Here is a 26691-nt window from a genome sequence, read left to right on the forward strand (position 1 = left end):
AAGTGCACCTAAACTGGGAGGCTGTGTTGTTGTTTATATACATATATACTAGGAGTACAGATTCCAGGATTCTTGTACTTCCTTTCAAACCCAGCCATTGTATCTGTTAAAATCTGGCTTGAGTCAGACTGAACCTCTTTGCCAAAATTCCTATCCAAAGGAGCCAAGTTCCTACTTTTTTTTTGGTAAAACTTCTTGGTAATATAATTTTACAGTCAGAGCAGTTTACAGTTTCATTCCTACTGTGATATGTCTTATAGCTCTATTGGCAGGATTGGGAACCAACAGGAGAGTTACCCACAATGAGAGTTGATAATATAAAAATAAATTTGGGGGGGGGGGTTACAGCTTTGTCTGTTTGTCAATCTGTTTATGTCAAAATACTCCTGCCACTGTTTCATAAGCAGCAGTATACTAGTTGCTGATAAAATTCCTTTGGGATCCACTGTCCTTCCCTCTCATAGTGCCTCAGAAAGAATTACAGTGCCAAAGGCAAGTCAGTGGGGCTGGTAGCTAAGTGGTAGAGCCACTAGGATCATAGAATTGTAGAGTTGAAGGGTACCCTGAGGGTCATCTAGTCCAGCCCCCGCCATGCAGGTATCCTGTCCACAGTCGTCCCTGGGTGAACTCGAACCACCAGCCTTCTGGTTAACAGCCAGATTTACTGACCCATTGTACCACAGCATACTTTGCATGAAAGTCCTTGGATCATTCTGCAGTACGTTTTATGATGAACTCAAGTACAGGGCATTGGACATTAGAAAGCCATTGCTGGGATGTACTTTGCTGCAAGGGGCCAATGATCTTCATAAGGTAATTCCACATGCTTAGCTATTCCTCTTTTTTTTTAATGGCAGTTCAAGGATCAATCAACATTATATCTGCACTAGCCTTACGTGTAGAACAGTAGGAAGCGATACCCTAGTAGGATAAAGGGACTGATTCAGACATTGTGTTAAAACCATAGTTAAGGTTAAAAATCCCTGCTGCACTTCTTCTTTCTCTCTTTGCTTGGGTAACAAACCAAACAGAAGCTGGCTTTGTGTGTGTTTCTCTCCAAACAAACCATGAGTGGAAGCCAAGGCTTGCACTTTGCTTATTACTTAAGGTTTGTTTTGGAGAAACAAACCAGGAGAGCCGGTTCACACATAACTCAAAGACATCCTGTGGTCTCTTTCTTCCCCAATGTGCCAATGGAAGCAACAATGGAAGAGTGCAGCATAGATTTTTGAGCAGTGTACCCCAACATACCGCTTGTTCACATTAAACCCCAGTATAACCTTAACTACGCTTTAAAGTGATGTCTGAACCTGGCCATTAATCATGCTCCTAATAGGTCAGGCATCTGATTATTCTATTTTCTAGAAGAGAGGAAATAATGAATTGTAACTATGTAAGATGTGCCAAAATGATTCATTGTCAAACTGAAACATGTTAGGTACAAACATACAGTCCTTCTGGGAGAAAAGAGCTAAACAGTTTAACTAAAATAAAAGAGCATTCTACTCATATTTAGTGTTCAGCTTGGTATTAGCTTTGCATTAAATTATTTATATGTGCAGTGGCTCTTTCCTTCCACAATTTATAAACTGGACAGTTTATTAAGTATTTTTTTAAACTTAATAACATTGTGGCAAATAATTGATACTGTTTGAGCAACAGTAGGATAATCCTGTGTATGGAAATGAGTTTCAGGGTGTTGGGGATTTCTTGGGTTGAGTACAAACTACCCAGATGAATACATCAGAAGACTGGCTTAGTTTGCATGTAACATTAAGCTAAACCATGGCTTAGCACAAACCAATTAATGTGTGGGTTCCCATAGCAAAGATTCCAGTCATTTTGCTCCTTCTCTGGTTGTCCTGCTACTATTTTGCTGCAAGTCAAGCCGGATTTTGTCTTAGCATTATGTCCAAACCTGGGCTCATGGTTTATCTCCTGTAGACAAGCCATGTTCAGTAAGCCATAGAACAAACCTTGGCTACAGCTTGTGGTTTGGCAAGAGCAAGAGATATCACAAGTCCAGGTTTCGACGTAACACTAAGCAGAATCATGGGTTTACTCACAGAAATTTGGGAACAGCACGATCTGAAGCGACCATTATTTTATGTCCAGGAAATTGCTCATTTAGGCTATGCCATGGTTTAGCTTAGTGTTACATGTGACCCAGGTCTGTGTGCCACAGTGCTACACTTTAAAAGTCCTCATGTTTTTGAAACACCCCTCCTCACTAAATGACATCGCTGTTAGGACTGGGAAAGCTAATCTTTAAGTAGAGTGGAAGCCTCCAGAATGCTGGTTCTCTCAGACTTCCTTGGGTTAGGTCATTTGAGTAGAAAACATTCAACATTTTCTGCTAAAAACTTCTGTAATTCATTGATTTGTGTGTGTATGTATGTTAAAATCTGAATTAGGATCTCTATTAAAATAAAAGATACTTATGGGTTTCTGATTTATTTATTTTTTGCCTGCATATTTTTTGAAAGTTTGTGATAGTACATATTTAAGTTTTTGGCAGCAGCTGCATTGTCCATGTATGAAGTGAAAACTATTAATCTAAGCAGCTAGAAATGCTAAGAGCTAAAAATGCTGGTGGAAGCTAGGATTCTCAGGATTTTAAGAGCATCTAGGCTGCAGAAACCAGTTTTTTTTGGTGATATAAATTGTTGCTCGCCCCCAGTTAGTAGAATTAACTTTCAGTATAGTGTTATGTGAATACTGTTGCCCTGAGTCCCTTTCAGTGTACTTGTTTTTGGAAAGAAGATGTCTTTGCAGGTCTTGCTTTATTCTTAGCCTCTCACATTCTGAGTATTACCTTGGTGCTTAGTTAAAATAGTGAGGTCTGTTATGGATAATTTCTTTGCAACTGACCATTTTCGCTTCCTGGATTTGAAATGACGAGGCACCTTTGAAGTTGCAAGAACTTAATTTTTGCAGCATTTTGACTACAAATATTTATTACAACTGCCATTCCTTCCCCTAAAGGAGACTGGAAATAGTATTTCAGGGCACTGGGAATTAAGTGTGCCCCAAAATCCCTTCTCACAGAACTACAATTCCCAGGGTTTCTTGTGGGAGGAGAAATGATTTGACTGTTAAACCAGCTTGTGCAGTGTTTATACTTTCCAGCTCATTGCTCCCATTTCCCCATTGCTTAGGCCTCATATGATATCTTAAGGTGGTTTGTCTAAGATGCTACATACCACAGTTACTCAGATATAGTTTTCTTGGCCCTTTCCCTTACTCCCTTGTGATAATAATTACACAAGTCCACTAATTACATGAGTTCAGTATGTTGACTATTAGAGATGAAACAGGATACCCCTTGTTGGATATTAGAAGAAACGGGATACCCCATCTTTTAATGAAAATGCAAACTATATTGTGTTAGATCTATTATTTTAATAGATACTCTTACCTTTTTTGCCTCTATTTTGAATTCTGTACCAGTACACAGTGCAAGTTTAGATGTGGCTTTGAGGTACATTTCTGCATAAAGCCTAAGGTATACTTGGACAACCAAACTACCAACACCAACGCTTATGGAATCCTTACCAATTGGTTACTATATTGATTGCTATTTTTTTAGTCTATTTTTTCTTTTGTTTGTAAGTAGTCCAGGGAATATTTTTTGGTATTAGAATCACAGAATTGTAAAGTTGGAAGGGACTATGAAAGTCATCTAGTTCAACCCCCTGCAATGCAGGAATCTTTTGCCCAGTATGGTGCTTGAACCCACAGCTCTGAGATTAAGTCTCATGCTCTACCGACTGAACTATCCAACATTATTTTTTGTTGGCATCAGTCTGTCTTGAGAGACAATGGAGTGTGCATCCAGGGGTGAAAACAAAGCAGTGGAGAATCGAAGTGCCTGATGTGGCTGCAGAAACCAGTAACTCACAACTACATTGATTTGCTGCGTTAGCAGCCCTGAAGTGACCTCTCTGGGGCGCAAGCCTGAGCAGTGTGTATGGAGGTCCCGGGTTGCCCAGAAAACAAGACCTCTTGGCCTCACCAGTGTGGTGCAAAGGAAAGCAGAGCAATACACTTGGCACCCGCTTGGCTGTGGGAGTTGCCAGAAGGAGGCATACAAGGTGCCATCAAACTGCCTAAGGGACTCCACCGGATTTGTGTAGGGTTTACTTGTTAGCTTTTTCTTCTCCCAAAGATCTCCTGCAAGGCAGCGGGTATGGATTTTTTCTTGGGGATTATTCATAAAGCCTTTCTCATGAATGAGTATAGCCGCAAGGCAGCAGAGGTTTCAAATCAGGGTTATCCTTCTCCTGGATGGGTTACTGGTAAAGCCCGAGACTCTTAATCTCAGGTTTGTGGGTTTGAGCAGATTCCAACATTTCAGAGGCTTGGTCTACATGACCCTCATGGTCCCAGCTCTGATTCTATCTTCCCTGGTTGATGAGCCCCATATGCCCCTCATTTCCCTCTACAGCACATGAATCCAACATTAAATGACTAATAAATAAATACAGTACTACAACTTAATAGAGCTACTGGACATCTGCCCTTCAGATATTCACATTAACATTAGATGATTTTTTAATTATAAGTTGAAGCCTAATAGCGCATTCTAGAATGTATTGCCACTTATACTAACTTTGCTTAGGTAACAGATAAAATTAACTGTCTAAAAAATCATTGCCATGAAATTCACATCTGTATAATTGATTTTAAAATAGTTGGCTCTTGTGAGCCAATGGAGCAATAATAGATTTTTAAAAAAACACACACACACACAAAAAACACATTGGGCTTTGTTCTACATGGAGGGAGGGCAGCCAGATGGCACAAGTTTAAGGCCTTAGTGAGATTTGACCCAGGGATAGGGTGGGGGGTTGATTATGTATTATTTCCAGTGTCTTGGGTTGCACTTCATTTGCATATTTTGAAATGGAGCTAGAGAGTCACTTTGTGAACAGTTTATTCAGCAGAATACTGGGATTGGAGTCCTAAAATCAGAACCCTGAATAATGAAATCATAACTACAGCATACAGCTGTAGTTGTACCTTGTAGAAGAGGAATAATTCTGCAGATTTGAGAAAAGAAGCTGTACAGTGACTTGAAAGATGCAAGCAAATTATTGGGTTGTTTTTTTTAATACAGTGAGTGAATTTGAGCTGTTCATTGATTCATTCATTTGTTACATGAATAATCCCACTTTTCCTTCATAAGAACTGAAAGTGGTGTTCATGGTGTTCCCGGGCAGTGTGCAGTATGGGTACAGACAAGAACCAAACCGGTTTAAATTTAGCAAGGTGGCTATATCACATGTCTTCAGACCAGCAGGACTTTTTATATAGAAATAGGTATCTAGAACTAATCTGTAATATTAAATAATTAAGATGTTTTGGGATGGGGTAATAGAAAGTTGAACAAGTTAGAAAATATTACCAGGGTATTTTGTAAACATGCTGGCAAAAGTTTCTAGTGGCATTCGTAATACTTTGAAAACATGTAAGTGTATATAATATCTATATAATAGAGACAAAGTAAATGCTGAGCTTGAATATTGCCCTTCATGAAAACAAGACTGGGACAGATGCTCACTAATTGGAGCGAGACCAAGACAGACAGGGAGAGTGAAAGTTAATTTATGTTTGACGGGCCATGAAATAACTTTTTCATTTTGGCCCTAGCATGTCATTCTGTCTGACTATTAATGTGAATTGCTGTACTAAGCACTTCCATCTACTATAAGATCCTCAACGCGAGGCAACAGAATCCTGCTTGATTTTGTTCATATATACTTCTGTTTTAAGGTGCAAGTCACCTTGTGAGTTTCACCTACTTGAAGTCTGTTGTGAAGAATTCTACCATCTGTATTTAAATATTCTGCAATTGTCGTGAACAAGCACTTGGAAAATTGATAGGTGTTCAGTAATGGTGTTGTATACCTGAAGGAGCGTCTCCACCCCCATTGTTCAGCCTGAACACTGTGGTCCCATTCTGGGGGTCTTCTGGCAGTTCCCTCACTGTGAAAAGTGCAGTTACAGGCAGAGGGCCTTCTCGGTCGTGGTGCAATCCCTGTGGAACACCCTTCCATCAGATGTCAAGGAAATAAACATCTATCTGACTTTTAGAAGGTATTACAGTGGTGCCTCGCAAGACGAAATTAATTCGTTCCGCAAGTTTTTTCTTCTTGCGAGTTTTTCGTCTTGCGATGCACGGTTTCCCATAGGAATGCATTGAAAATCAATTAATGCGTTCCTATGGAAACCGCCTTCAGACCAGGTCCAGGGACAGTCTGTCCCCTGACCTCTTCTGAAGGCTGGGGGGGGGACAAGGGCTTTTCTTCCCACCCCCAGCATTTTAAAAAACCCCGGGACAGCGGAGGACTTCTCCCCTGTCCGGGGCGATCTTAAAATGCTGGCGGGCGGCATTTTAAAATCGCCCGGGACAGCGGAGGACTTCTCTGCTGTCCGGGGCGATGTAAAAGCCCCTGGGAAGGCAGGCAGGGGGGACAAAGACTTTTGCCCCCTGCCCGCCTTCAGAAGAGGTCCTGGACCTCTTCTGAAGGCGGGCGGGGGGCGAAACTCTTTGCTCCCCCCCCGCCTGCCTTCAAAAGCCGTCCGGGACAGCGGAGAAACGCGCTGCCTTTCTCCGCTCTCCCGGGAAGGCAGGCAGGGGGGAGCAAAGACTTTCGCCCCCCGCCCGCCTTCAGAAGAGGTCCAGGACCTCTTCTGAAGGCGGGTGGGGGGCGAAAGTCTTTGCTCCCCCCCCCGCCTGCCTTCAAAAGCCGTCCGCGATAGCGGGAAGCGCTTCCCTGCTATCCCGGACTGCTTTTAAAATGCTGGCGGTGGGGAGCAAAGCCTTTCGGCCCCCGCCGGCCTTCCTGGACCTCTTCTGAAGGCCGGAGGGGGGGAAAGGCTTTGCTCCCCACCACCAGCATTTAAAAGAGGTCCCCGGAGATTCCCCTATGGGCTTTCTTCTTGCGAAGCAAGCCCATAGGGAAATTCGTCTTGCGAAGCGCCTCCAAAACAGAAAACCCTTTCGTCTTGCGGGTTTTCCATCTTGCGAGGCATTCGTCTTGCGAGGTACCACTGTATAAGACAGGGAGGTTTTTAATGTTTGATGCCTCAGTGTATTTTTATATCATGCTTGAAACTGCCCAGAGTGGCTGTGATATAAGTAATAAATTAATAATTAACAAGATGATGATGATGATGATGATGATGATGATGATGATGATAGAATCTTCAGGTTGGCCACAAGTCATTGAGGATGGCAAACTATTTTTTGTTGTAGGCTACCACATTTCTGTGCTAAAAGCAAAAAAGAAGAAGCAAAAACCCATCAAGAATGTACAAAAATAAGGGGTCTTGCCGGGGGGGGGGGTTCTTTTGTGCTGCTGAATATATAATTTACACTTACATGACTAATACTTAAACACTGATTTGTGAGAATACTTGTCATAACCTAAGGTTTTAGTCAAAATATTGTGGGCAAAATGAATAGAACATTTTGGGGAATCAGAAGTGCAGGATTGAGGGAGAAAATTCATCTAACATATATATTCACGTTATGAGAAGTAAAGATGCATTCAACTACATGGGCTGCTGTGCAGACTGACGTGAGCTAGTATGTTACAACTAATGGGCTTCTTATATTCATGCATTGTTCTTATATTCATGCATTGTTAATGTCACGCTCAGACATGTGCAGCTTATACTGCAGTCTAGCATGTAAAGTTACCAGATATACTCAGTTCTGCATATAGTAACTGATTATATTGGAGGTGAGTTTCCAGGTCTCACAACCTGTCAAGGAAAAATGGTACATGATTTTGGAAACCCATGTCTTATTCTTAAACAATATCCTTTATTATAAGCTTAAAAATGTACACTCCTTCATTGTGGGACTTCAAATATGGCATAGAATGGTCTTGATATTGTGGAACATCTAGAGAATTGTATTAACTTTAAGGTGAAACCACACATTCTTTAAGATCTCAGGTGATCTTCCAGAAAAATTATTATGGACAACAGGAACAGCTGGTTGCCTGGTATTTTTATTCTCTGGGGCCAATATGGCAATAATGATGCCAACTGTCTTATAATGAAAACAGCATTCAAGTAGTTGGCAGTTTCCAATTAGTTGCTCCGTTTACTGGAAAGAACAACTTTCAACAGCCTTATAGGTTTTATTTCACTTGGCAGTAATTGGAGTAGGTGAACAACAACCGGCTGGAGTTTACAATGCAGGGCTGGCAGAGAGGCAACTGATATGTGAACTGGAGAAGCAGCAAAAGGAGTGTGATCAACTCTGAGAACAGCAGCAGAGGAAAGATTGCACATTCTAGTTTCAGAAGTGGTATATATCCATATTCAGACAGATTATTTAATAAGATTTCTTTCCCATCCTCAACAGAAGATGCCGGGGTGGATTACAGCAATAAAATACACAATTTTAAAAAGTTGAAACTATTGCACATAAAATCATTCCAAATGGAACAAAATTGTATAAATTCAGCGGAAGAGGTGTGTCCCACAAAACAAAGGTGCGAAATCCGTACAACAAAACTGCTTGATGCACCTTTGTAGACAGGGTTCTACAATGTAGGGGCTGCCACAAAGAAAGCCCTCACCTGGGCTGCCATTCCCTGCACTTTTGAGGGTGGTGGCACTACCAAAAGAGCCCACTCTGCTAGGCCTGGGCGACATATCAATATATTGCCCAGGACCGGTATGAGAGGCAGACTGTGATGGTGGTTTCACTCAGTGGTATATCACTAATGAAACTGCCATCACTCCTGAGTCTCTCCAGTGCCCTGCGAGGCGAGGCAGAAACAAGCTTCAGCTGGCCGCTGGAGCCAGAGGGACTCAGAGCCTTGGCTGTTTCAACAACAATATACCACTGGCTGAAACCGCCATCACGGTTTGCCCCTCATGCCAGCACAGAGTGAGAATCAAGATGCATTGGCCAGGCACCAATACAGCTTGTTCCTCCCTCCTTTTTTAAAAAACTTCTTGACTGAGGAATGCACGGCTGCTCTCGCCTCAGCCAAGCAGATTTATGGAGCCCCTAACCCACCACTGGTTCGCATGAGCCAGGGATGGGGGCTCCGTTAAACTGTAACTGCTCCAGGCTGAAGAAGCCCCGATCCTTCTCCTGCTTGCACATGAGGAGGAGGAGGATCTGGGCTCCCTCAGCTGGGGAGCGGGAGGCTTTGCGCTCCCCGGCTGAGGTGCGCAAATAAGCCCCTGTCCCTCTGGCATGAGCACACACCAGTTGGGGACCTTGCTTGGCTGGGGGGCGAGAGCCTTCATGCTTCCCGGCTGAGAAAGCCCTGCCAGTAAAGGCGAAGGGAGCCCTGGTGACAGAACCTGTAGCAGCACTCTCTCCATCTTCGGGCAAGGGAGGGGGTGAACAAGCAGCCTCTTTCTCCCAGGAGGAGGAGAACTACCCCCTGGGAAGCTGTTAAGTGTCCACTTCTTTTTCACCTGTATATTTTCTTGTTGAAACACCTACCACGATGTCAATAAAGGTATGGCAATTTATCGCACAGCCCTAGAAGGAATTGAAGCCCCCTATCTGATAGTGACCAACCTGATTTCTGAAGGCAGGGACAACTAGAGAAAGATTGGTTGGCTTAGTCAATGGGCTTGTATGGGAGAAGGCAGTTCTTCAGTACCCTGTCCTAGACCTTTTGAGTCTTTGTAAACTAACACTAGCACTCTGAAGCTTTGCCAGAAGTTAATGAATATCTAAAATGAATCTCTAGATTGGCAGGGAAAGATTGCTGTTTAAAGTCCTGGAGAGCCACTGCCAGTGCATGTGTAGACAATATAGCTAGATAGACCAGTGGTTTGTATAAGACACTTCCCTATGTCCCTAGAGTCCCTCAGTGTTTCTGCAGCTGGAGTAACGTCCACATCAGTTCTAGCCTTCAGTCAGTTCTTTTTACCTTACACCAGTACTTTCCTGATTATTTCCTTGCATCATAACAATGTTCACCCATTCCTCTATTTTTACATTGTCTTCCCAGAGTCCTCTGGCCTATTTAGAGTACTTCTCCCTCCCCCATATCACGACCCTATGTCTACAGTGAAAGTAAATTTTGCCTATGAAGCCAATTCTAGCTGTCCACATTTGGGGAGGTTTGTAGCTTGTTTTCTGAACAGGGTTGAATTGCTGTTATATGGCAAGTTACTTAGAGGTCCCCTGAGCTAATGTTATAACTGCTAGAAGGAAAGTCTGTATGTACTGATAAAAATAATTGTCAGTTTCCTGTTTTGAACTGTGCATTCTATTGCTATGGCATATTCTGTCTGGGCCACTTGACCAGGACATTCCTTTAACAGAAGAGGCTCCTCTGTAGAGTTTATTATGACAGTGTTCAAGGTGGTGAGATGATTCATGGGAGCACAGAGCATAGTTTTCTGGATTATTATTTTTTTGCCATTATTAAAAGAGGCAGCTGGTTAAAATGTAAAATATGAGGCGTTTTCAGATATACCATATGAATTCCATATATAGATACTTGCATGAATGAATGCTGAAGTGGTCTGGTTCACCAGCTGCATCCCCCCTCTCCCGTTCAACATAAATGTACATATAAGAAGGTGCTATTTTGTATTATTATGTTTGACTGTATTCACCTTTTCATTGTTAATTTCTTTAAAAATTAAAACTATAAATATAAAAATTGAAAATATCAAGTGGAGACAAAATTCTAAATAGTATAAACTTTTTTTCTGCTCACCTAAATACAGAATGGTTGTACTGCAACTTAGATGTGGCTTTCACAGATGGTGCATGACAGCTGAGTTGTGCACATGGGCAACAATACAAATCTGTTTCCTCACCCTGTGTGAGTGTTTGAAAGTCAGAGCATTAAAAATACATTTTGATCGGTATAAGTGTACTGCAGGGGAGTTCTGTTTGTTAAATAGGAATCACCCATCGGAAGGTAGTTTCCCAAGTATTTCGTGGTATGAAATTGGGGTGGAGGGTCCTGCTGTTGACAAGATAATGTCAAAAATTCCACTGAGGATATGTAAGCTTTGATCATGTCTAATTTAGCTTTCTCTAGTTCAGCCTTCAGTTTTTCCTCTTCCCCCCACCCCTGGCAGCCACACACACACACCTACATGCATAACTTTGCTTATGCTGTTCTAAAATTCCCATTCTCCTGTAGGGGAGAAATGCGATCCTGCGTGGGTTGTCACCGCCCATCTCACCACTGGTTAGAAAGTATTTCTGTACCGTCATCATAACATATCAGTGTTGTGTACAACATAAAGACATAAAATACCATTTAAAAACAAGACAAATAATAATTTAAGTGATTAAACTACTGGGTAATCAAAAATTTATATAACTACTGTTATAAGAACAGCCTTCAAGAGACAACTGAAAGTCAAAAGTAAGAGTGCTTGCTGAATCTCTTTTGGAAGAATGTTCCGCAGCAAATTTTATCCATATTGGATATAACTGGGGGGAAGCTGCTCATTTTGCTACACCCAAATCCCTCCCTCCTTTCTGCAAAATGCCTGCAACGGGGTGCTTTGAAGTAGCAAAGGGGGACTACTGCAGGCACTTTCTCCCTCAAACTTAATTGCCTCTCCCCTCCTTTATCTCTGCCAGAATTCTGACATAATTTCAAGCCACTAATGTGAATATATCACTAATGTGAATATATGTGAACAGACAATAAAATAAATAAGACTTTTGGAGTGCATTGAAATAAAAGCAACTGTTTTTGTAGCACCTCACAGGTTTATGTGTCATAAGCTTTTGTATACCCAAAGTCCATTTCATCGCAGACCTAAATTGGTAAAACTTCTGATGTAATTTGTCAACATGAGACAACTCTCTTCCTCTTTTCACCTGACTTGTTCATAAATATTTGTCCTGTTTGGCTTTGTTTCATGAACCAAATTCAAAGGAGGAGGAGCGATCGGACAAATCAGAGCATTTTTTGAGTTTTCCCATTTTTGTTTTTTGTTTTTTTGCTTTTGGGGGTGTGTGTCAAAATTCCATGGTTAGGAATCAGTTAGAAATAGGAAATTGTCAACTTGTTATGTGAACGCTTGCCTAACGGATTATTTCCAGGGAAAGCATTGTTTTGGTGAGCCAGACCTGCATGTACTGACCTAGATGGTCCATTGGTCAGTCTCACTATAAAACAGCTTTCTATGTAAGTCTTCAGAGCAGAGCTAACAAAGAGAATCTGGCTACAAAATAAGTATCAAACGTGACAAGGAACTTGCTTAATCATAAGGGGAAAGTGGAAGGCACCACCCCAAACTGTGGAATGCCCTCCAGGAACCACTGGGGAACCAGTTTCCTGTAGCCTGAATGTGAAAAATGTTAAGTATTCTGAATGGAAAGCTGTAACACTAACTTACAAATAAGGTGGAACCACACTCCTTGAAAGACAGCAGTCAGGATCTAGAGAAGATTGAAAGTGGCTTTCTGCATTCAAGGGGGCATTGGGCATTTGTTTCTCAAACTGCAGCCCTCCTTGTTGCACATCAAGCTTTGTTCCTAATATTGAGGGGACTTGCAAAAGCAGCTTGTGATACGGCATGATGGGAATAAGCTGTTTGAAGAAAAACAAGGCCAAAGTCCCACTGGGCATGTGCAAACTCTTGGGCTTGCCAGAATCAGCTTGTTGTGTCCCCGTATATTTTGTGCAGCCATGACGAGAACTGTGCTCCAGTAGCTGTGGTAAAGCCAGCTAGTTTGCTAGCGAGGTGGCTCAGGCTTCAAATGATGTGAACTGGCTGTAGTCCATGAACAAACAACATCCAGAGGCCAAGTACTGGGTAGGGCTGGACATGTTTTTACTGAATGCAGAATAGTGGCTTCATAACAGAACACTGTTTTTCCATACTTCGTGCTGATCAGGGAGGAAAAGGAGGGGGGAAGAGCAGTGATGTGGGGAGGGGAAGGGAAGGGAACTCCAAACCAAAAGAATTTCTGTGGCATAATGCGACTAGTAGCAATTGCTGCAGGACATTCTACAAGCTATTTTTTCAGCTTCATGCGCTAGCAGTGGCATTTCAAGTGTACGGGTGGAGGAAAGCATGAAGGGCTCTTTTAAAGCATCACGTTTCTTTTCCTCTTCAACAGTTTGGTTGAAATAGTTTTTTTAAAATACTTGAAATTAAATGCAGTTGAAGAAAACAAAAATGCACACCAAGTGAAAGCCATGCTTTGAGAGAGAGACTGCTCAACTGGAAAACTCTCATGGCAGTGTACATAATAAAATTATTAATACATAAAATCATCAAGCTGTTCACAAGTATACATAAAATAATTATCAACAAAATATGGATAAAATCAGAAAATCTTTTAAAAACAAATATAGATAGCTAATTGTATGTCTGGGGAGGTTTTCTGAAATACATAAGGTTTTCAGCAGGGATCTAAAACAATATAGTGAGGGTGCCTATATAGGAAGTGTCTGTAAAACAGACATTATTTTAGGTTTTGGGAGGAAGGATACTGTACTTACTTGGAAGAATGTTCTGGTAAAATCTGTTTAGCAGTCTGTATCATTTTCAGTGTGCTGGGAGTGTAAGCTTTCATGTTACAGGGAAATTCTTGTCAGGCGTAAGTATTCAAAGCAATAAAAGTGGATTATAGCATCTAGATTTAAACATTTTGATACAATTTGAGAGCTTATGACATTAGGTGGTCCAGGAAAAGACCACGTCATTTACACTATGGTTTTGGGGAAACCAGCATGGACACAAAACTTTGGTCTCTAAGAAGTAGGTTGTTACAAATCTAGTGTTAAGGATATGACAATCTAAATACTTTGTTTTAAATAGTACCTTGGCAACAGATTCAGTTCAAAGAAGCCATATCAATGACCGACTGGCTATGTTTTGCCCACACCTCTTAATATTTATGCAGTTGTCCTCATGTTGATGGCTTTGGGGTTTGCTGTTCTGTAGGGGGGGGGGTGTCTTCAAGGGATGAACATACAAATGCAGTTCAGAACTGGTCTAACTTCCCCAGTAGGTTTTTATATATACAGATTGCCACAGAGAAGAAAGTGTACTTCAGTATTAAAGTTCTATGTTTAGTATTATAATAAAATTGCCTATCCTTCTAGTTACTATTCTCCCACACATTTGTAATCTCTGTTAAGAGCTGGAAGGGATAATCTGTGAAAGGCCCCTTGCCCTCGTCTTCTTTCTGCATCACCCCTTCTATCTTCCTTAGAGGAGGAACAGAGATCTGAATTTATAAGCTAGCATAGGGCCTCTGAAATTAGGCCAAGGACTGCACGAAATCATATTTAGGGTCACATGTCCACCCCCATCTATAGGACTGCTCTGAAAGTTAGCAATATGCCTCTTCCTTTTTGCATAAGATCAGCCCAAGGCAAGTGGCAATAAGAAAACACAACGTATGCTGGAAGGCTATAATAGACAGTTATGTACATCTTGTGTGTTACACAGATCAGGTTAGATATTTAACTGAGAAAAGGTTGCTCAACTTTGCTATCGATGTCTACTCAGAAGTAAGCCCCACTGAGATCTATAGTACTTACTATCAGGGGTGGGGGTGGTGATTTTATCCTGTAGTAGGGTGGTTTTTTTTGTAAATAACTTTAATTTTAAAGAGAAAATACAGTATCAAAACACCATGCTTTTTACATGCACAAAATATTGTTTTGAAAAGAGTACAGAATAAGAAAGAAAATAAAAGAAAGAATTATTAAAACAGAAAAACCAAAGGGTACTGATAAAAGGCGTATCATGCAATTCTTGAAGAGTAAAGCATTCTACATTACCTTTATGTATTGCTTGCTATAAGGGGAGAGGAAAGTGGAGACAGTATCCTGTAGGATTTTATATTTAGTCATTTCAGAAAGTATACATTGTATTTTTAAGCAGCACAAGTTTACCAATACTGTTAAGTGCATATATACACATAGAATAAAAGCATACATTAAAATCAGTAAAGGTATTTTGTTTTGCCTTGTCATCCAAGCTGCTTTGGGGTCTGTTTAAAAAGTAAATGAGCCTTTTTCCACCACTGCATATATACATGCATCTTAATATATTGGCGGTAAGGCATGTGCTAACCTCTTCGTTGTGCACCCACCACTGTTTTATTACAGAAACATCTTAGAAAGTGACAAAGGAAACAGGAGAATAGACTTTTATCGAAAAGCTGAGGGAGAATCAATGGCAGAGGTTCTGTGCTCTTTGGCTCACTCTGGCTTAAGTAGTTACATTGAAATTGTCAATTGGAAATGAAATTGGCCACTGTTAAATTCATAGCAGTTTGAGAAACTCATGAGAGGCACGGCACTTGGTTATTTATCTGCTAACATTTGTACTATATCTTCTAAGAAGCCTATATTTGATGCTTTAGTCTGGCAACAACTCTGTGAAGGTAGGCTGATGCAAGGAGGCAATGGTAACTTTCCCCTAAGTCCTCTCCATTGAGCCTTAAAAGCTGAGCAGATTCTCTGAACTAGGTTACCCTGCATCTCAGAACTTACCGTATTTTTTGCTCTATAAGACTCACTTTTTCCCTCCTAAAAAGTAAGGGGGAAATGTGTGTGCGTCTTATGGAGCGAATGCAGGCTGCGCAGCTATCCCAGAAGCCAGAACAGCAAGAGGGATTGCTGCTTTCACTGCGCAGTGATCCCTCTTGCTGTTCTGGCTTCTGAGATTCAGAATATTTTTTTCTTGTTTTCCTCCTCCAAAAACTAGGTGCGTCTTGTGGTCCGGTGCGTCTTATAGAGCGAAAAATACGGTAGTTCTGTAATCATTGCACAAATGTCTCCCCTATCTTTGTGCTTGTGTATTCTTGGAATACAAATATTAAGTCAATGAACAAGTGCACATTGTTAATCTGGAGAAAATGTTTTGGCAGTTCATGAAGAAATGTCTTCCTCCTGTCCTAGAATCACAAAGACAGGAGCCATGATAGCTAGATTTGAGTATACGGTCTGTTTTCAAATGCATTTTTTTCCTTTGTTTACTTGCAGGTGGTGTTGGTGCTTCCTTCCAGTGCCAGTTAATCCATCAAGACCACATCTGTACTGATGACAGTGACAAGGTAACTGAATTAAATGAGTTTCCTTCCGGTATTAAGTGTCAATTTTATGCAATTGAAAGTCTTGTTTAGCTGAAGTTTTATAGCAAAACTGCTTATTTGTCTCAAGAGGATGTTTGTCTTTATTACAAAGGTGTACTTTTGTGTCAGTTGTTTTGATTTTTCTATTGACACCACCCCCATGTGACGATGGGTGATAACTTGTACACAGAGAATTTATTTTCTTCCTCTCGCAAAGTAAAGCTTCTCTCATTTGGTTACTTTTGCCTTGCAAAGTATGAAGGAGTGTTGTGTGTGGGAATTTTCGGTTTCTGTTATAAATATTCCCTTTGATTCAGAAAAGGTTTGGGTCTCCTTTCCTTCACTCCCAAAACTCACTTTGGGCCCACTCAAACACTGAGATCGCATGGGTATGTGGTTGCAATGCAGCGTCGTGGGTAAAATGTGATAAGTTGTTTGTGTAAGCTGCTTCCTATTATGTAGATTTTAACTATACTGATGCTACTCTTCAAATATGGCAAATGTGTGGTTAGCATAAACTGTTGGTGCGGAGCTCTTTTCAGATTATAAGTTAATGCACACTTCTCAGATTATAGGACTAATTTCCATGGTTTTCAGAGCTTCACTAGAAGGAGAAAACAACTACAAAAATTGAATAAGTCAGTCACAGGAGAAAATTGTATGCCTCTATAAGCTCGTCGCAACTTGGAAGCAGTAGAGAGGATAAACTGCATAGGTGTCTCCCTTTCCACACCCCATGCCCTGGACCTAGGATAAGAAGGTTCTCTCACCAGCTCTTCAGGCTATGACAGATGAAATGGTCTTGTTCTTAGTCACCTTGGATTATCTGTACAGCAAATTCTGAAGTTGAGAAGCTTCTCACTTAGAGCTGTAAATATTATTCTGTGCGTCTCTTCCACTCAACCATTCAAGGGAGAGGGGAAATGTACTTGCTTCTGAGCTAAGGACTTTAAGAGGATGTGGTAGCTACCTTCCCCCACTGCTTACCATTCAAGTTCTTCTGGTGGATAGCGATGGTGACAGTTCTCTCAGGTTGGAGCAGGGGTAGAGGTTCCAGAAGCTATGAAATCACTTCGGGGGGAAATTGAGTACTGTGGGTCCAAGGAATCTCATGGCAGAACTGAAAGAGGGTTCAGCTTAGGGAAAGAGGGATCTTAGCTTAGTGGTGAATAGGGTAACTTTGAGGTGAGGGATTGCTTTCTCTGCTTTAGTTGCCCAGTTGTAAAATGAGAAAAATAGTGCATAAAGCTGGCTGCGGGGAGAGAGAGATGCATGGAAAGCACACATGAATAATCACATACAATATAAGTACTTAAAAGAAATTACTATTTGAGAAGTGATGCTTTTGCGTTTGCACTTTTTGTGCCTTGTTTTTAAATATGCTAATATTCATTATTTCACCTTTTCCTTTTCTTAAATTTCATCTTTGGTTTTAAGAGCAGTTGAAGTAGCATTTGTCCTCCATTAGCGATGGTGGCATTTTGTTGTCTTTAGGGAGGGTGCTCGATATAGTTGTTCTCACATCACATTTTGTGTGGAAACTGGCCACAGTTAGACTAGGTTTTAGAAAGAAGAATGAATAGGAGGTACAAGTCCTGGTCATCTATTTATAAATGCTTTTTCATATCGGTATGGAATTCATTTGTTGTAAACCAGGGTCTAAAGAGTTTTGAATAACATCAGTCCTCATATTTCCACTTAAATTTATTGATTTTTCTTTCACTTGGACACTGGTGGTGGTGGTGTGTGTGTGCATAGACATGCACTGCTGATTCCATAGGAAAGATATGTGATTGCACCCACCCATGTGGTTTGGTCATGAGATAGTCACCCAGCTGCTAATGGATAAATAGATCTCTTATTGTTAGGAAGACATATAGATATGATCTGAGATCAGCAAAAAGCGAGAGTTAGGCTTTTAATGTGTGGCCTTAGGAGAATATATGTCTGAAGCATCACTGATACTCCTCAGAATCTTTTAAGAGTACCACTGATTCTTCAAGACTTTGTGCATGTTTTCTAGCTGAAATCTGCTTGGGCTTTAGGAGCCAGTATATCTGAACTTGTCTGCTGTAATAAAAAAAGAGGTTTGAAAAATTGCTGCTTTAAGTGCATCAAGCAAAACAGGTGACAGTAAAACTTCACTTCTGAGTATTGCCTTCAGTTTCTTAGTGTGATCATGACTTCACATGTAACATTTTTAATGTGCTATTTTAAGCGTTTTTCAGTTTGCAGCTCCCTTCTCACTTATTTTGACTAACCTTTGTTTTAAATCCAGTCATTAGTTATTTTCTATTTGTGGCATCAACAACACAAACTTTCCTGCAGAGTGTTTTCACTGAAAATAGTGTCTAAAGCTGAAGTGTGCCCACCCCCACCCAGCATCTTATCACTGATTCTCTTTGATTTGTGCTTCACTTCCTGGATTCTCCACAGGAAAGTGTGTTTCCTGTTAAAGAGCCGCTTACCTATCAGTTTATTTAATTAGAATTCACCATATTTCAACATCTTGCAGCTCACTAGCAACATCCCTTCAGTCGCCTTACCCATGCGAATTGTTATGTACTGACAGGTATTATGCTAGATAAACTAGAGTTGATTAAAGGCAACAGGTATAGGGCTGCTCTGGAACACAGGGGGAAAAGATGGTGATGGTGAATTTAGACTAGTGGATTTATAAAGTTAGGTGAATTCATTTGAATATATTTCTAGATTTGGAAAGCTCTGCAACATATTCATACAGAGGCAGAGCCTAGAAAGGCACAAATATAACTGCATTTTAAAGGCAATTCAATAACAATAGAATCTGATTTATCCTGCTTTCTTCCTCCCATTACTGTGCTAGATAACTGCTCTGCAGAATGTTCTTAGTCCTGTGAAGTAAAACAACAACATACAAATATTCTTTCTTTTTAGTTTCTCTTCATTTTTTCCTTATTTTGTGTTGTCTACCAACTTTGCCCTTTAATATTTTAAGTTCTGATTTTTATAGCCACCTCTTCATCCCTATCCTTTCTATTTCCATGACAACTCTGAAGATCTTCTATTGTGGCACCTTGATTTGAGCATGCTCCAGTGAGTTTCATTGTTGTACTTTACTCTAATTCTGTGTTTTCCCCCCAAAGCTTTTACTTTTTAGTTGATATTTTAGAGCCTCTTATTAGCATGGAACTGATTGAAGGATTATTAATATTGATTTCTTGGTAAAGGGTGCCTAGTTTTAATTATGATATTACTTGGGACCTATTTCTCTCAAGGATAGTTTGTGGTTCTGTTGTTACTTTATCAAAGTCAACCAAACTGTCCATTTTAATTTGGATTAGTGATGCCCAGTGCTTCAAAAAAGCTCTTGGAAGACTTATTGAACTATAAGTAAATATAAGTATTGTTTGGAACTTTTCCCTGATATTTAGGAGGAAAACAGCACTATCTGGAAATTGAAATGTGTCACTGCCTAAATATTTTCCACACTTAAAATACTTTATTTTGATTCAGGAAGGAGCACAGTCAGTATGATTTAAGAAATCCTATAATATAGCTTCCACTAGTGATAGTTTTTTCTTTTCTTGCATTCTTCTGATGTATGATTCCTAAAACTACAGGATAGGTTGAAGAAGAACTTTGCTAAAACGGATTTTGTGTTTTTGTTAATGTACCCCTTCAAAGCTTGCAAAGGGAGGGGAGGCTGCTTGGGGGTCTATGACAAAAGGCTTGGGAAATGAGCATCTCTCCTAACAACTGTAGCTTCCAGCACTGTGTATATTCACTTGACTTAAGAGTTCTGACATTTCAGCACAGCACAGAACTGAACTATTATTGCTCCATAAAATAACTTGGAACCTGTAAATGAAAATACTGTTGTGTGTATCTTTTTAAAATTAAATGACATTTCTGTGCCAGAGAGGCAGGTTTCATTGCTTTCTAAAAGGCAAGAAAGTTGCAAAAATGCTGTTTGGTAATGTTCCCCGGAGGTAAGACCAGATAGGAAATAATTTTATAGGGCTAGTGAAACTGCATTTTGTGTATTTTTTTACATCAGGCAGAAGTAAGTGTATATCACATATAAAAAAGAAATTTTGTCAGTGGTTGTATTATTCTGCTGTAACACACATACACTATATTTTATTTTAAAACATTTCTCAGCTGCTGTTTTGAAGCTTAAGGTGTTTTACACAATTAAAACAAAAATGAAAATACAGAATAGACAGCAACTGGGGGGGGGCAGGGGGGAGAGCAAGCCAAAAGCCAAACAGAATAGATGTGCTTTACAACCCTTACTAAAGGCTAATATGGAGTGGGAGCGACACCTCTTTGGGAGAGATCATGCCCATAGCATTGGGGAAAATGTATATTGATTGCTTCTAGCTGCAACAGTTTGCACTTCATGTGCAGAAGGAAGACAAAGCAGGGACTGATTAAATGACTGAACATGGCATGGAGAGCTATCTAAACACAGAATCCAGATCAGACAAAATCAGTGTGCCTTTAATTCATTTAGTTCACAAAATGTTTTCCAGGAAACCCTGTGATTCTTTAGAAGCTCCTAAATGAGATCAGAAATGTTGAGGTGACTTAGGAGATCATTTGCCTGCCCACCATCAGTCGTGTGTGTGTGTGTGTGTGTGTGTGTGTGTCTGTTATGCCATGCACTCAGTTGATCTTTGGTGATGCTGAGGCCTGAAAGATATGTCAGCTGAGCATGCAACCTAGAACATGCCTTAGCGGCAAACTCATTGTGTAGCGTGGACTCTGAAAGTAAAGCATTCGAAAGTAAAGCGTTGAAAAACCACAGGCACAACTTTACAGCTGAAAAATTATACAAAAAACTCCTCCTCAACATTCTTCACTGTTCCCCGACCCCAATGTATATTATCATCTTTTTATGTTTTTCCTTTTCTCTCAAACTGCTTCTTGCTACATTCCTTTTAGAGCTAGTTATTATTTTGGTCCTGTTAGACTGAAGTAGAAAGCGTGCTTTTAAAAAAGAAAGGCCTCCCTTTCTTTAGGCAGTGTTTTGTGACTGGCTACATAATTTGTTTGGGGCTGTTCTCTTGGAAGAAGGTATTGCTTCGCTTTACCTCAGGATATGTACTCAGCAGATGCAGAGAAGAGGAAATGACGACAATATTTATTATTGGCATCTCTTATTTGCTTGCTATCTATGAAATGTGAGAGAGATTTTAAAAAAAAGATTCAGGAGAAAAATAATGTTTTCAAATTGTTTATGATTATATAGAGTTTTTCCTAATTAAGTCTTTTTTCTGTCTGCTGCATTTTCATTACTGAAGTTAGCCAAATTCAGCAACACCCCAGCAAGAAATACCTTGAGGTGTACATGTGTGGAAGAGTGATAAGGTTTTTTTATTTCTTTATAATGGTGTAGCATCAGAAACAGGGTAAATGTGAGTGCTCCTCATGTGAATGTCATAGGCACTGATCAATAGGTTCCTGTAATACTAGTGCAATAGTAATAAAATACCTTTGTCACAGATTTGCACTTGATAGGGCAAGTACAAATTTACCAATGAAACTGCTTGCTGACATGGCGTAATGTGTGCATGCACACATGTGCCTGCCTACCTGGTAATCATCCACATCTGGAACAATCCTAAATATTTCTGAATGAATTATGAAAAATTACCAGTGGAACACGCCCCCATGCACTAGGTTGGTGTTTAATCAAGGGGAAAACTTCCCTGGCTTTTTCACACCACTGCCACAGTGCAGCAACGTCTGCTCTGATCTTCTTGACTTCTGGTCTTTCCCAGTCTATGCTATCCACTACAACTTATTTCCACCTGAACTAATATAGCTGCTTGTGGTTCCCATGGTGACTGGCAGTAGCATTAGATAATGCCATGTTCTGTTGCAGCTGCCAACAAAAGCCAGGCTCCTATCCTGGTATTTTTGGCTTGCTCTCTGCTCTAGTGCTGGCTGCTATTATGAGGTATGCTTTGTGGCACATGTTTCAGCAGTTACATAAAACGTCCCATTTTTTTTAGGCGTATTAAAATTGCTACTGTAATTTTTGACTACTTGTGTACTAGGTTTTCTCTTGTAGAATTACGGCAGCAATTTTGATGTCCCTTTGACTTGAGTAAGTTGATGGGGCAAAGAAGTATTTGTGTGTTTGTACATTTTCAATGCACAATCTTCTGTGGTTCATGGCTGGTAAAAGAGGTGGCCTCTCTTTTGGCAGGGAGGTGTTTCTGTCAACTGCAAGGGCTCTACTGCCATGGAGGCTTTGGCTTTGCTCAGGCAGGTGGAAGGCTACTGCTGGCAATAGGAAGTGTGGGCAGGCAACCAAAAGCGTACCTACGCTCCTTTGCATCCTTGGCAAGGAGCTGTATTGGCACCTCTGAAGCCAGGAGAGACCATGGACAAGAAACAAAAAAGGTGGTTTTTTGTCTATTGCACTCCACCAGTGACTTCCTCTGTGGGCATTGGGGTTGGCTCCGCTCTGCTCCGCCTCCCTCTCCTCCTCCATTGGTCAATCTGCCTTCCTGGCTTCCTGTGGCAGCCCATGCCAGCAGCCAGATTCCTCTGCTGAGGTGCCTGGAAGAGCCTGCGTTCCTTGCCTGGCCACTCAGAGAAGCAGAGGAGTGGCCCCAGAACACACAGATGGGTGGAGTCCTAGCCACTCCGAGCCAGAGTAGAAAGGCACAATTTATGTTCCTGCCTGGGCCCTTAGTGGGGGCCAACCTAACCAATCCCTACGTATGCTCCTGCCAAAGCCCCATGGATCCATGAAGCTGGAAAAGAAAGAAAGAAAGAAAGAAAGAAAGAAAGAAAGAAAGAAAGAAAGAAAGATCAGAGCAACCACCACCCACCATTTTTTGCCCTCACTGGTGTGAGCCAGAAGGGCTTGGGATGTTGTGGTGGATCTGCTGCTCTGCCTCTCCCCAGTCCCAATTATGGTTGTTATCAAAACATATAATTTCAAAACTCTGTGGTCTTAGTTAAAGATACAATATATATGATTCTTGGTTTGTTTTTTGGAGCAATGTTGAACAAATCTGTTATTTTGTAATGTTTGAGTGCTCAGTCTTTTGACCTATGTTATATCTATATACATTTTCATTCTATTAAAATCAAGTGAAACATCCAAACCTTTAAGTCAAATTGGGCAACTTGCTTTAAAAAAATCTATCCCCTTTCAACTCCCCCATTGTGTGGTGGTGGTGGTGTTGTTTGCACTTCACTGCTTTCGATCTGTCATCAGCCTTGTATCCTCATGAGTTTTGTACTGGTGCCTCTCTTGGAGGGGGCAGCCACAGCCACCACTACTTATTTGCATAAAATAATGTCACTGTGAAAATTGCTGGTTAAAAATTGCTGATTAATTAGCCTTGAGGTTGAGCTTTAAAAATGCATCTGGGAAGCAAATACAGCAGCCAAAGTACTTCGAAAAATAGACAGGCATACTATTGTCAGCCAAAGTGATTGGCTGATCCTAGCTCAGTGGAGGAAAGTATTGCAGGAAGGGAAATGGAAAAGTATATTTCTCTTCTCTTCAGTCTGACTCCTCTCTTTTTATAAGACCCTGCATGAAAGTGGCCTCCCTAACTATTCCCCAAAGCTCAAAGGGGACCAGCGCAGATAGTTGGGTCTGGTGAGCACTTGGGCACTTGGTGTATTGTATATTTTGATATACAATATCAGGGTGGGCGGGGTATAAAGAGTGTGTGTGTGTGTGTGTGTGTGTACATACACACACACACACACATATATATATATATATATATATATATATATATATGTATGTATGTAGGTTTTGGTGTCTTCGGGTGTCTTCCCGTGTAAGAGTTGGGGTGTCTAGGCGACGTTTCGACGAGGTCTCACTCGTCATCTTCAGGCTGGTGCTTTCGGCTTCTTGTTACTAGAACAGAGCAGGATCTCAGTGTTTGAGTTCCTATAAATACTGTTGAGGGGGTGTGGTGTATAGCCTCCAACGTTCTGGGCAGAGAGGAAGTTCCTAGGTTAATGTGCCTTTTCTTCATTTGTTCATTAATTACTTGAGGGATATCTTGAGTGATTACTTGAGTGATATTCTGAGTACCACTTAGGAGGGTCATTAGGTGTGGATTAGTTGCTAAAGCTTTCGTGTCTTGACCTCTTGACCTTGTAAAGAGTTTTTCTGAGAAGATGGCTGTACTGCACTTAGTTGTGCTCTGGCTTGGCTTCGTGTATAGGGGCGAGCTGTGGTTTTGTGCCCTGTGCCAGCCAGATCTGTGTAGGGATTGCAGGGGGGTGCAGCATCCGGAGGTGCCACTATGGTTTGGCTACTGGATGGTGTCTGTAATTTATCTGTGGAGAGGGTCTGGGTTTGGGTCTGGTGTGGTTGATTGGAGATGGCGTTCTGTGTGCCTCTGGTTCTGGTGTCGGTTTTTGTGGGGAGGGCTAATTTCCAGATGTCTGGCAGGCGGGACGTGTCGTCACGCTTGTTCATGTTGTGAGGGTGTTTCTCTATCTCGATGGCTTCCATGATTATTCTCTTGTGGTGATGTTCCATGTTAAAGAGCAATTTGGAATCTGCAAAATTAATTTCGTGTCCTGTTTCTTTCATGTGTTGGTAAAGAGAGGAAGTTTTTTCTTCTTTTTTGACGGCATTCTTGTGTTCTGCGATACGTGCATTTATTCGTCTGTTTGTTTGTCCAATGTACGTGGCTGGGCAGACTTTGCAGGGTATTTCATAGACCCCTTGGTTTTCTAACTGGATTTTATCTTTTGGGTTTCTGAGGATATTGGCTATTTTTTGGTTGGTGCAAAAGGCTGTTTTGATATTGTGTTTATGGAGGATTTTGCTAATTTTATCTGTAGTGCCCTTGATATAAGGAAGGAGGGCCATGCCATTGTTTTCTTCTGTGTCTTGGTTTTTGGGGGGTGTTTCTTTTTGGATTAGCTTCGTAACCCTGTTTTGCTGGTATCCGTTGGCGATTAACACATTTGAGAGATTCTGTAACTCAGTTGTCAAGTGGTCTTTGTCAGCCAGGCGTTTGGTTCTGGAGATGAGAGTCTTGGCTACGGAGTTTATTTGTGCAGGGTGGTGGTGTGATTGTGCATGTAAGTAGCGGTTGGTGTGTGTTTTTTTCCGGTAGATAGTGTGTCCTAGGGAGCCATCAGGTTTTTTGTAGATTAGGACGTCAAGGAAGGGAAGTTGGTTGTTGGCTTCTATTTCCATAGTGAATTGTATTTTGGGGTGTAGGCTGTTGAGATGTGTGAGGAAGCTATCTAGTTTTTCCTTCCCGTGTGGCCAAATTACAAAGGTGTCGTCAACATATCTGAGCCAAAGTTTGGGTTTGTGTTCTGACTTGTCTAAAGCATTGGTTTCAAAGTGTTCCATGTACAGATTTGCGATGACCGGTGAGAGGGGTGATCCCATAGGTGCTCCTTCTATCTGTTTGTATCTTTGTCCATTGTGGATGAAGTACGTGTTGGTTAGGCAGTGGTTGGTCAGGTCCAGGATGTATTCGGGGGGATTGTATTTGTTTTGAATGGCTGTCAAGGCTTCATTAATGGGCACTTGTGTGAAGAGAGATACAACATCGAAGCTCACAAGTAGGTCATCGGGATGTAGGTTTTGCATCCAGTTAGAAAACCAAGGGGTCTATGAAATACCCTGCAAAGTCTGCCCAGCCACGTACATTGGACAAACAAACAGACGAATAAATGCACGTATCGCAGAACACAAGAATGCCGTCAAAAAAGAAGAAAAAACTTCCTCTCTTTACCAACACATGAAAGAAACAGGACACGAAATTAATTTTGCAGATTCCAAATTGCTCTTTAACATGGAACATCACCACAAGAGAATAATCATGGAAGCCATCGAGATAGAGAAACACCCTCACAACATGAACAAGCGTGACGACACGTCCCGCCTGCCAGACATCTGGAAATTAGCCCTCCCCACAAAAACCGACACCAGAACCAGAGGCACACAGAACGCCATCTCCAATCAACCACACCAGACCCAAACCCAGACCCTCTCCACAGATAAATTACAGACACCATCCAGTAGCCAAACCATAGTGGCACCTCCGGATGCTGCACCCCCCTGCAATCCCTACACAGATCTGGCTGGCACAGGGCACAAAACCACAGCTCGCCCCTATACACGAAGCCAAGCCAGAGCACAACTAAGTGCAGTACAGCCATCTTCTCAGAAAAACTCTTTACAAGGTCAAGACGTCAAGACACGAAAGCTTTAGCAACTAATCCACACCTAATGACCCTCCTAAGTGGTACTCAGAATATCACTCAAGTAATCACTCAAGATATCCCTCAAGTAATTAATGAACAAAAGAAGAAAAGGCACATTAACCTAGGAACTTCCTCTCTGCCCAGAACGTTGGAGGCTATACACCACACCCCCTCAACAGTATTTATAGGAACTCAAACACTGAGATCCTGCTCTGTTCTAGTAACAAGAAGCCGAAAGCACCAGCCTGAAGATGACGAGTGAGACCTCGTCGAAACGTCGCCTAGACACCCCAACTCTTACACGGGAAGACACCCGAAGACACCAAAACCTACATTCCTGTACCCGTGAAAATCTACGAAAGCAAATATATATATATATATATATATATATATATATATATATATATATGCTTTCGTAGATT

The 26691-nt window shown here is 41.2% G+C and overlaps 1 protein-coding gene across 1 annotated transcript in view; it reads left to right on the forward strand.

The window, feature by feature from the left end:
* RNF38 (ring finger protein 38) overlaps nt 1–26691 on the forward strand; it is an 86748-nt gene that overhangs the window by 33772 nt on the left and 26285 nt on the right. The window contains exon 2 of the mRNA XM_081176478.1: nt 15978–16048. Coding sequence (XP_081032604.1) covers nt 15978–16048 — 71 coding nt within the window. The remainder of the gene's footprint in view (nt 1–15977; nt 16049–26691) is intronic.

Source organism: Podarcis bocagei, assembly GCF_964188305.1.
Source record: "Podarcis bocagei genome assembly, chromosome: 17".
Taxonomy (NCBI): domain Eukaryota; kingdom Metazoa; phylum Chordata; class Lepidosauria; order Squamata; family Lacertidae; genus Podarcis; species Podarcis bocagei.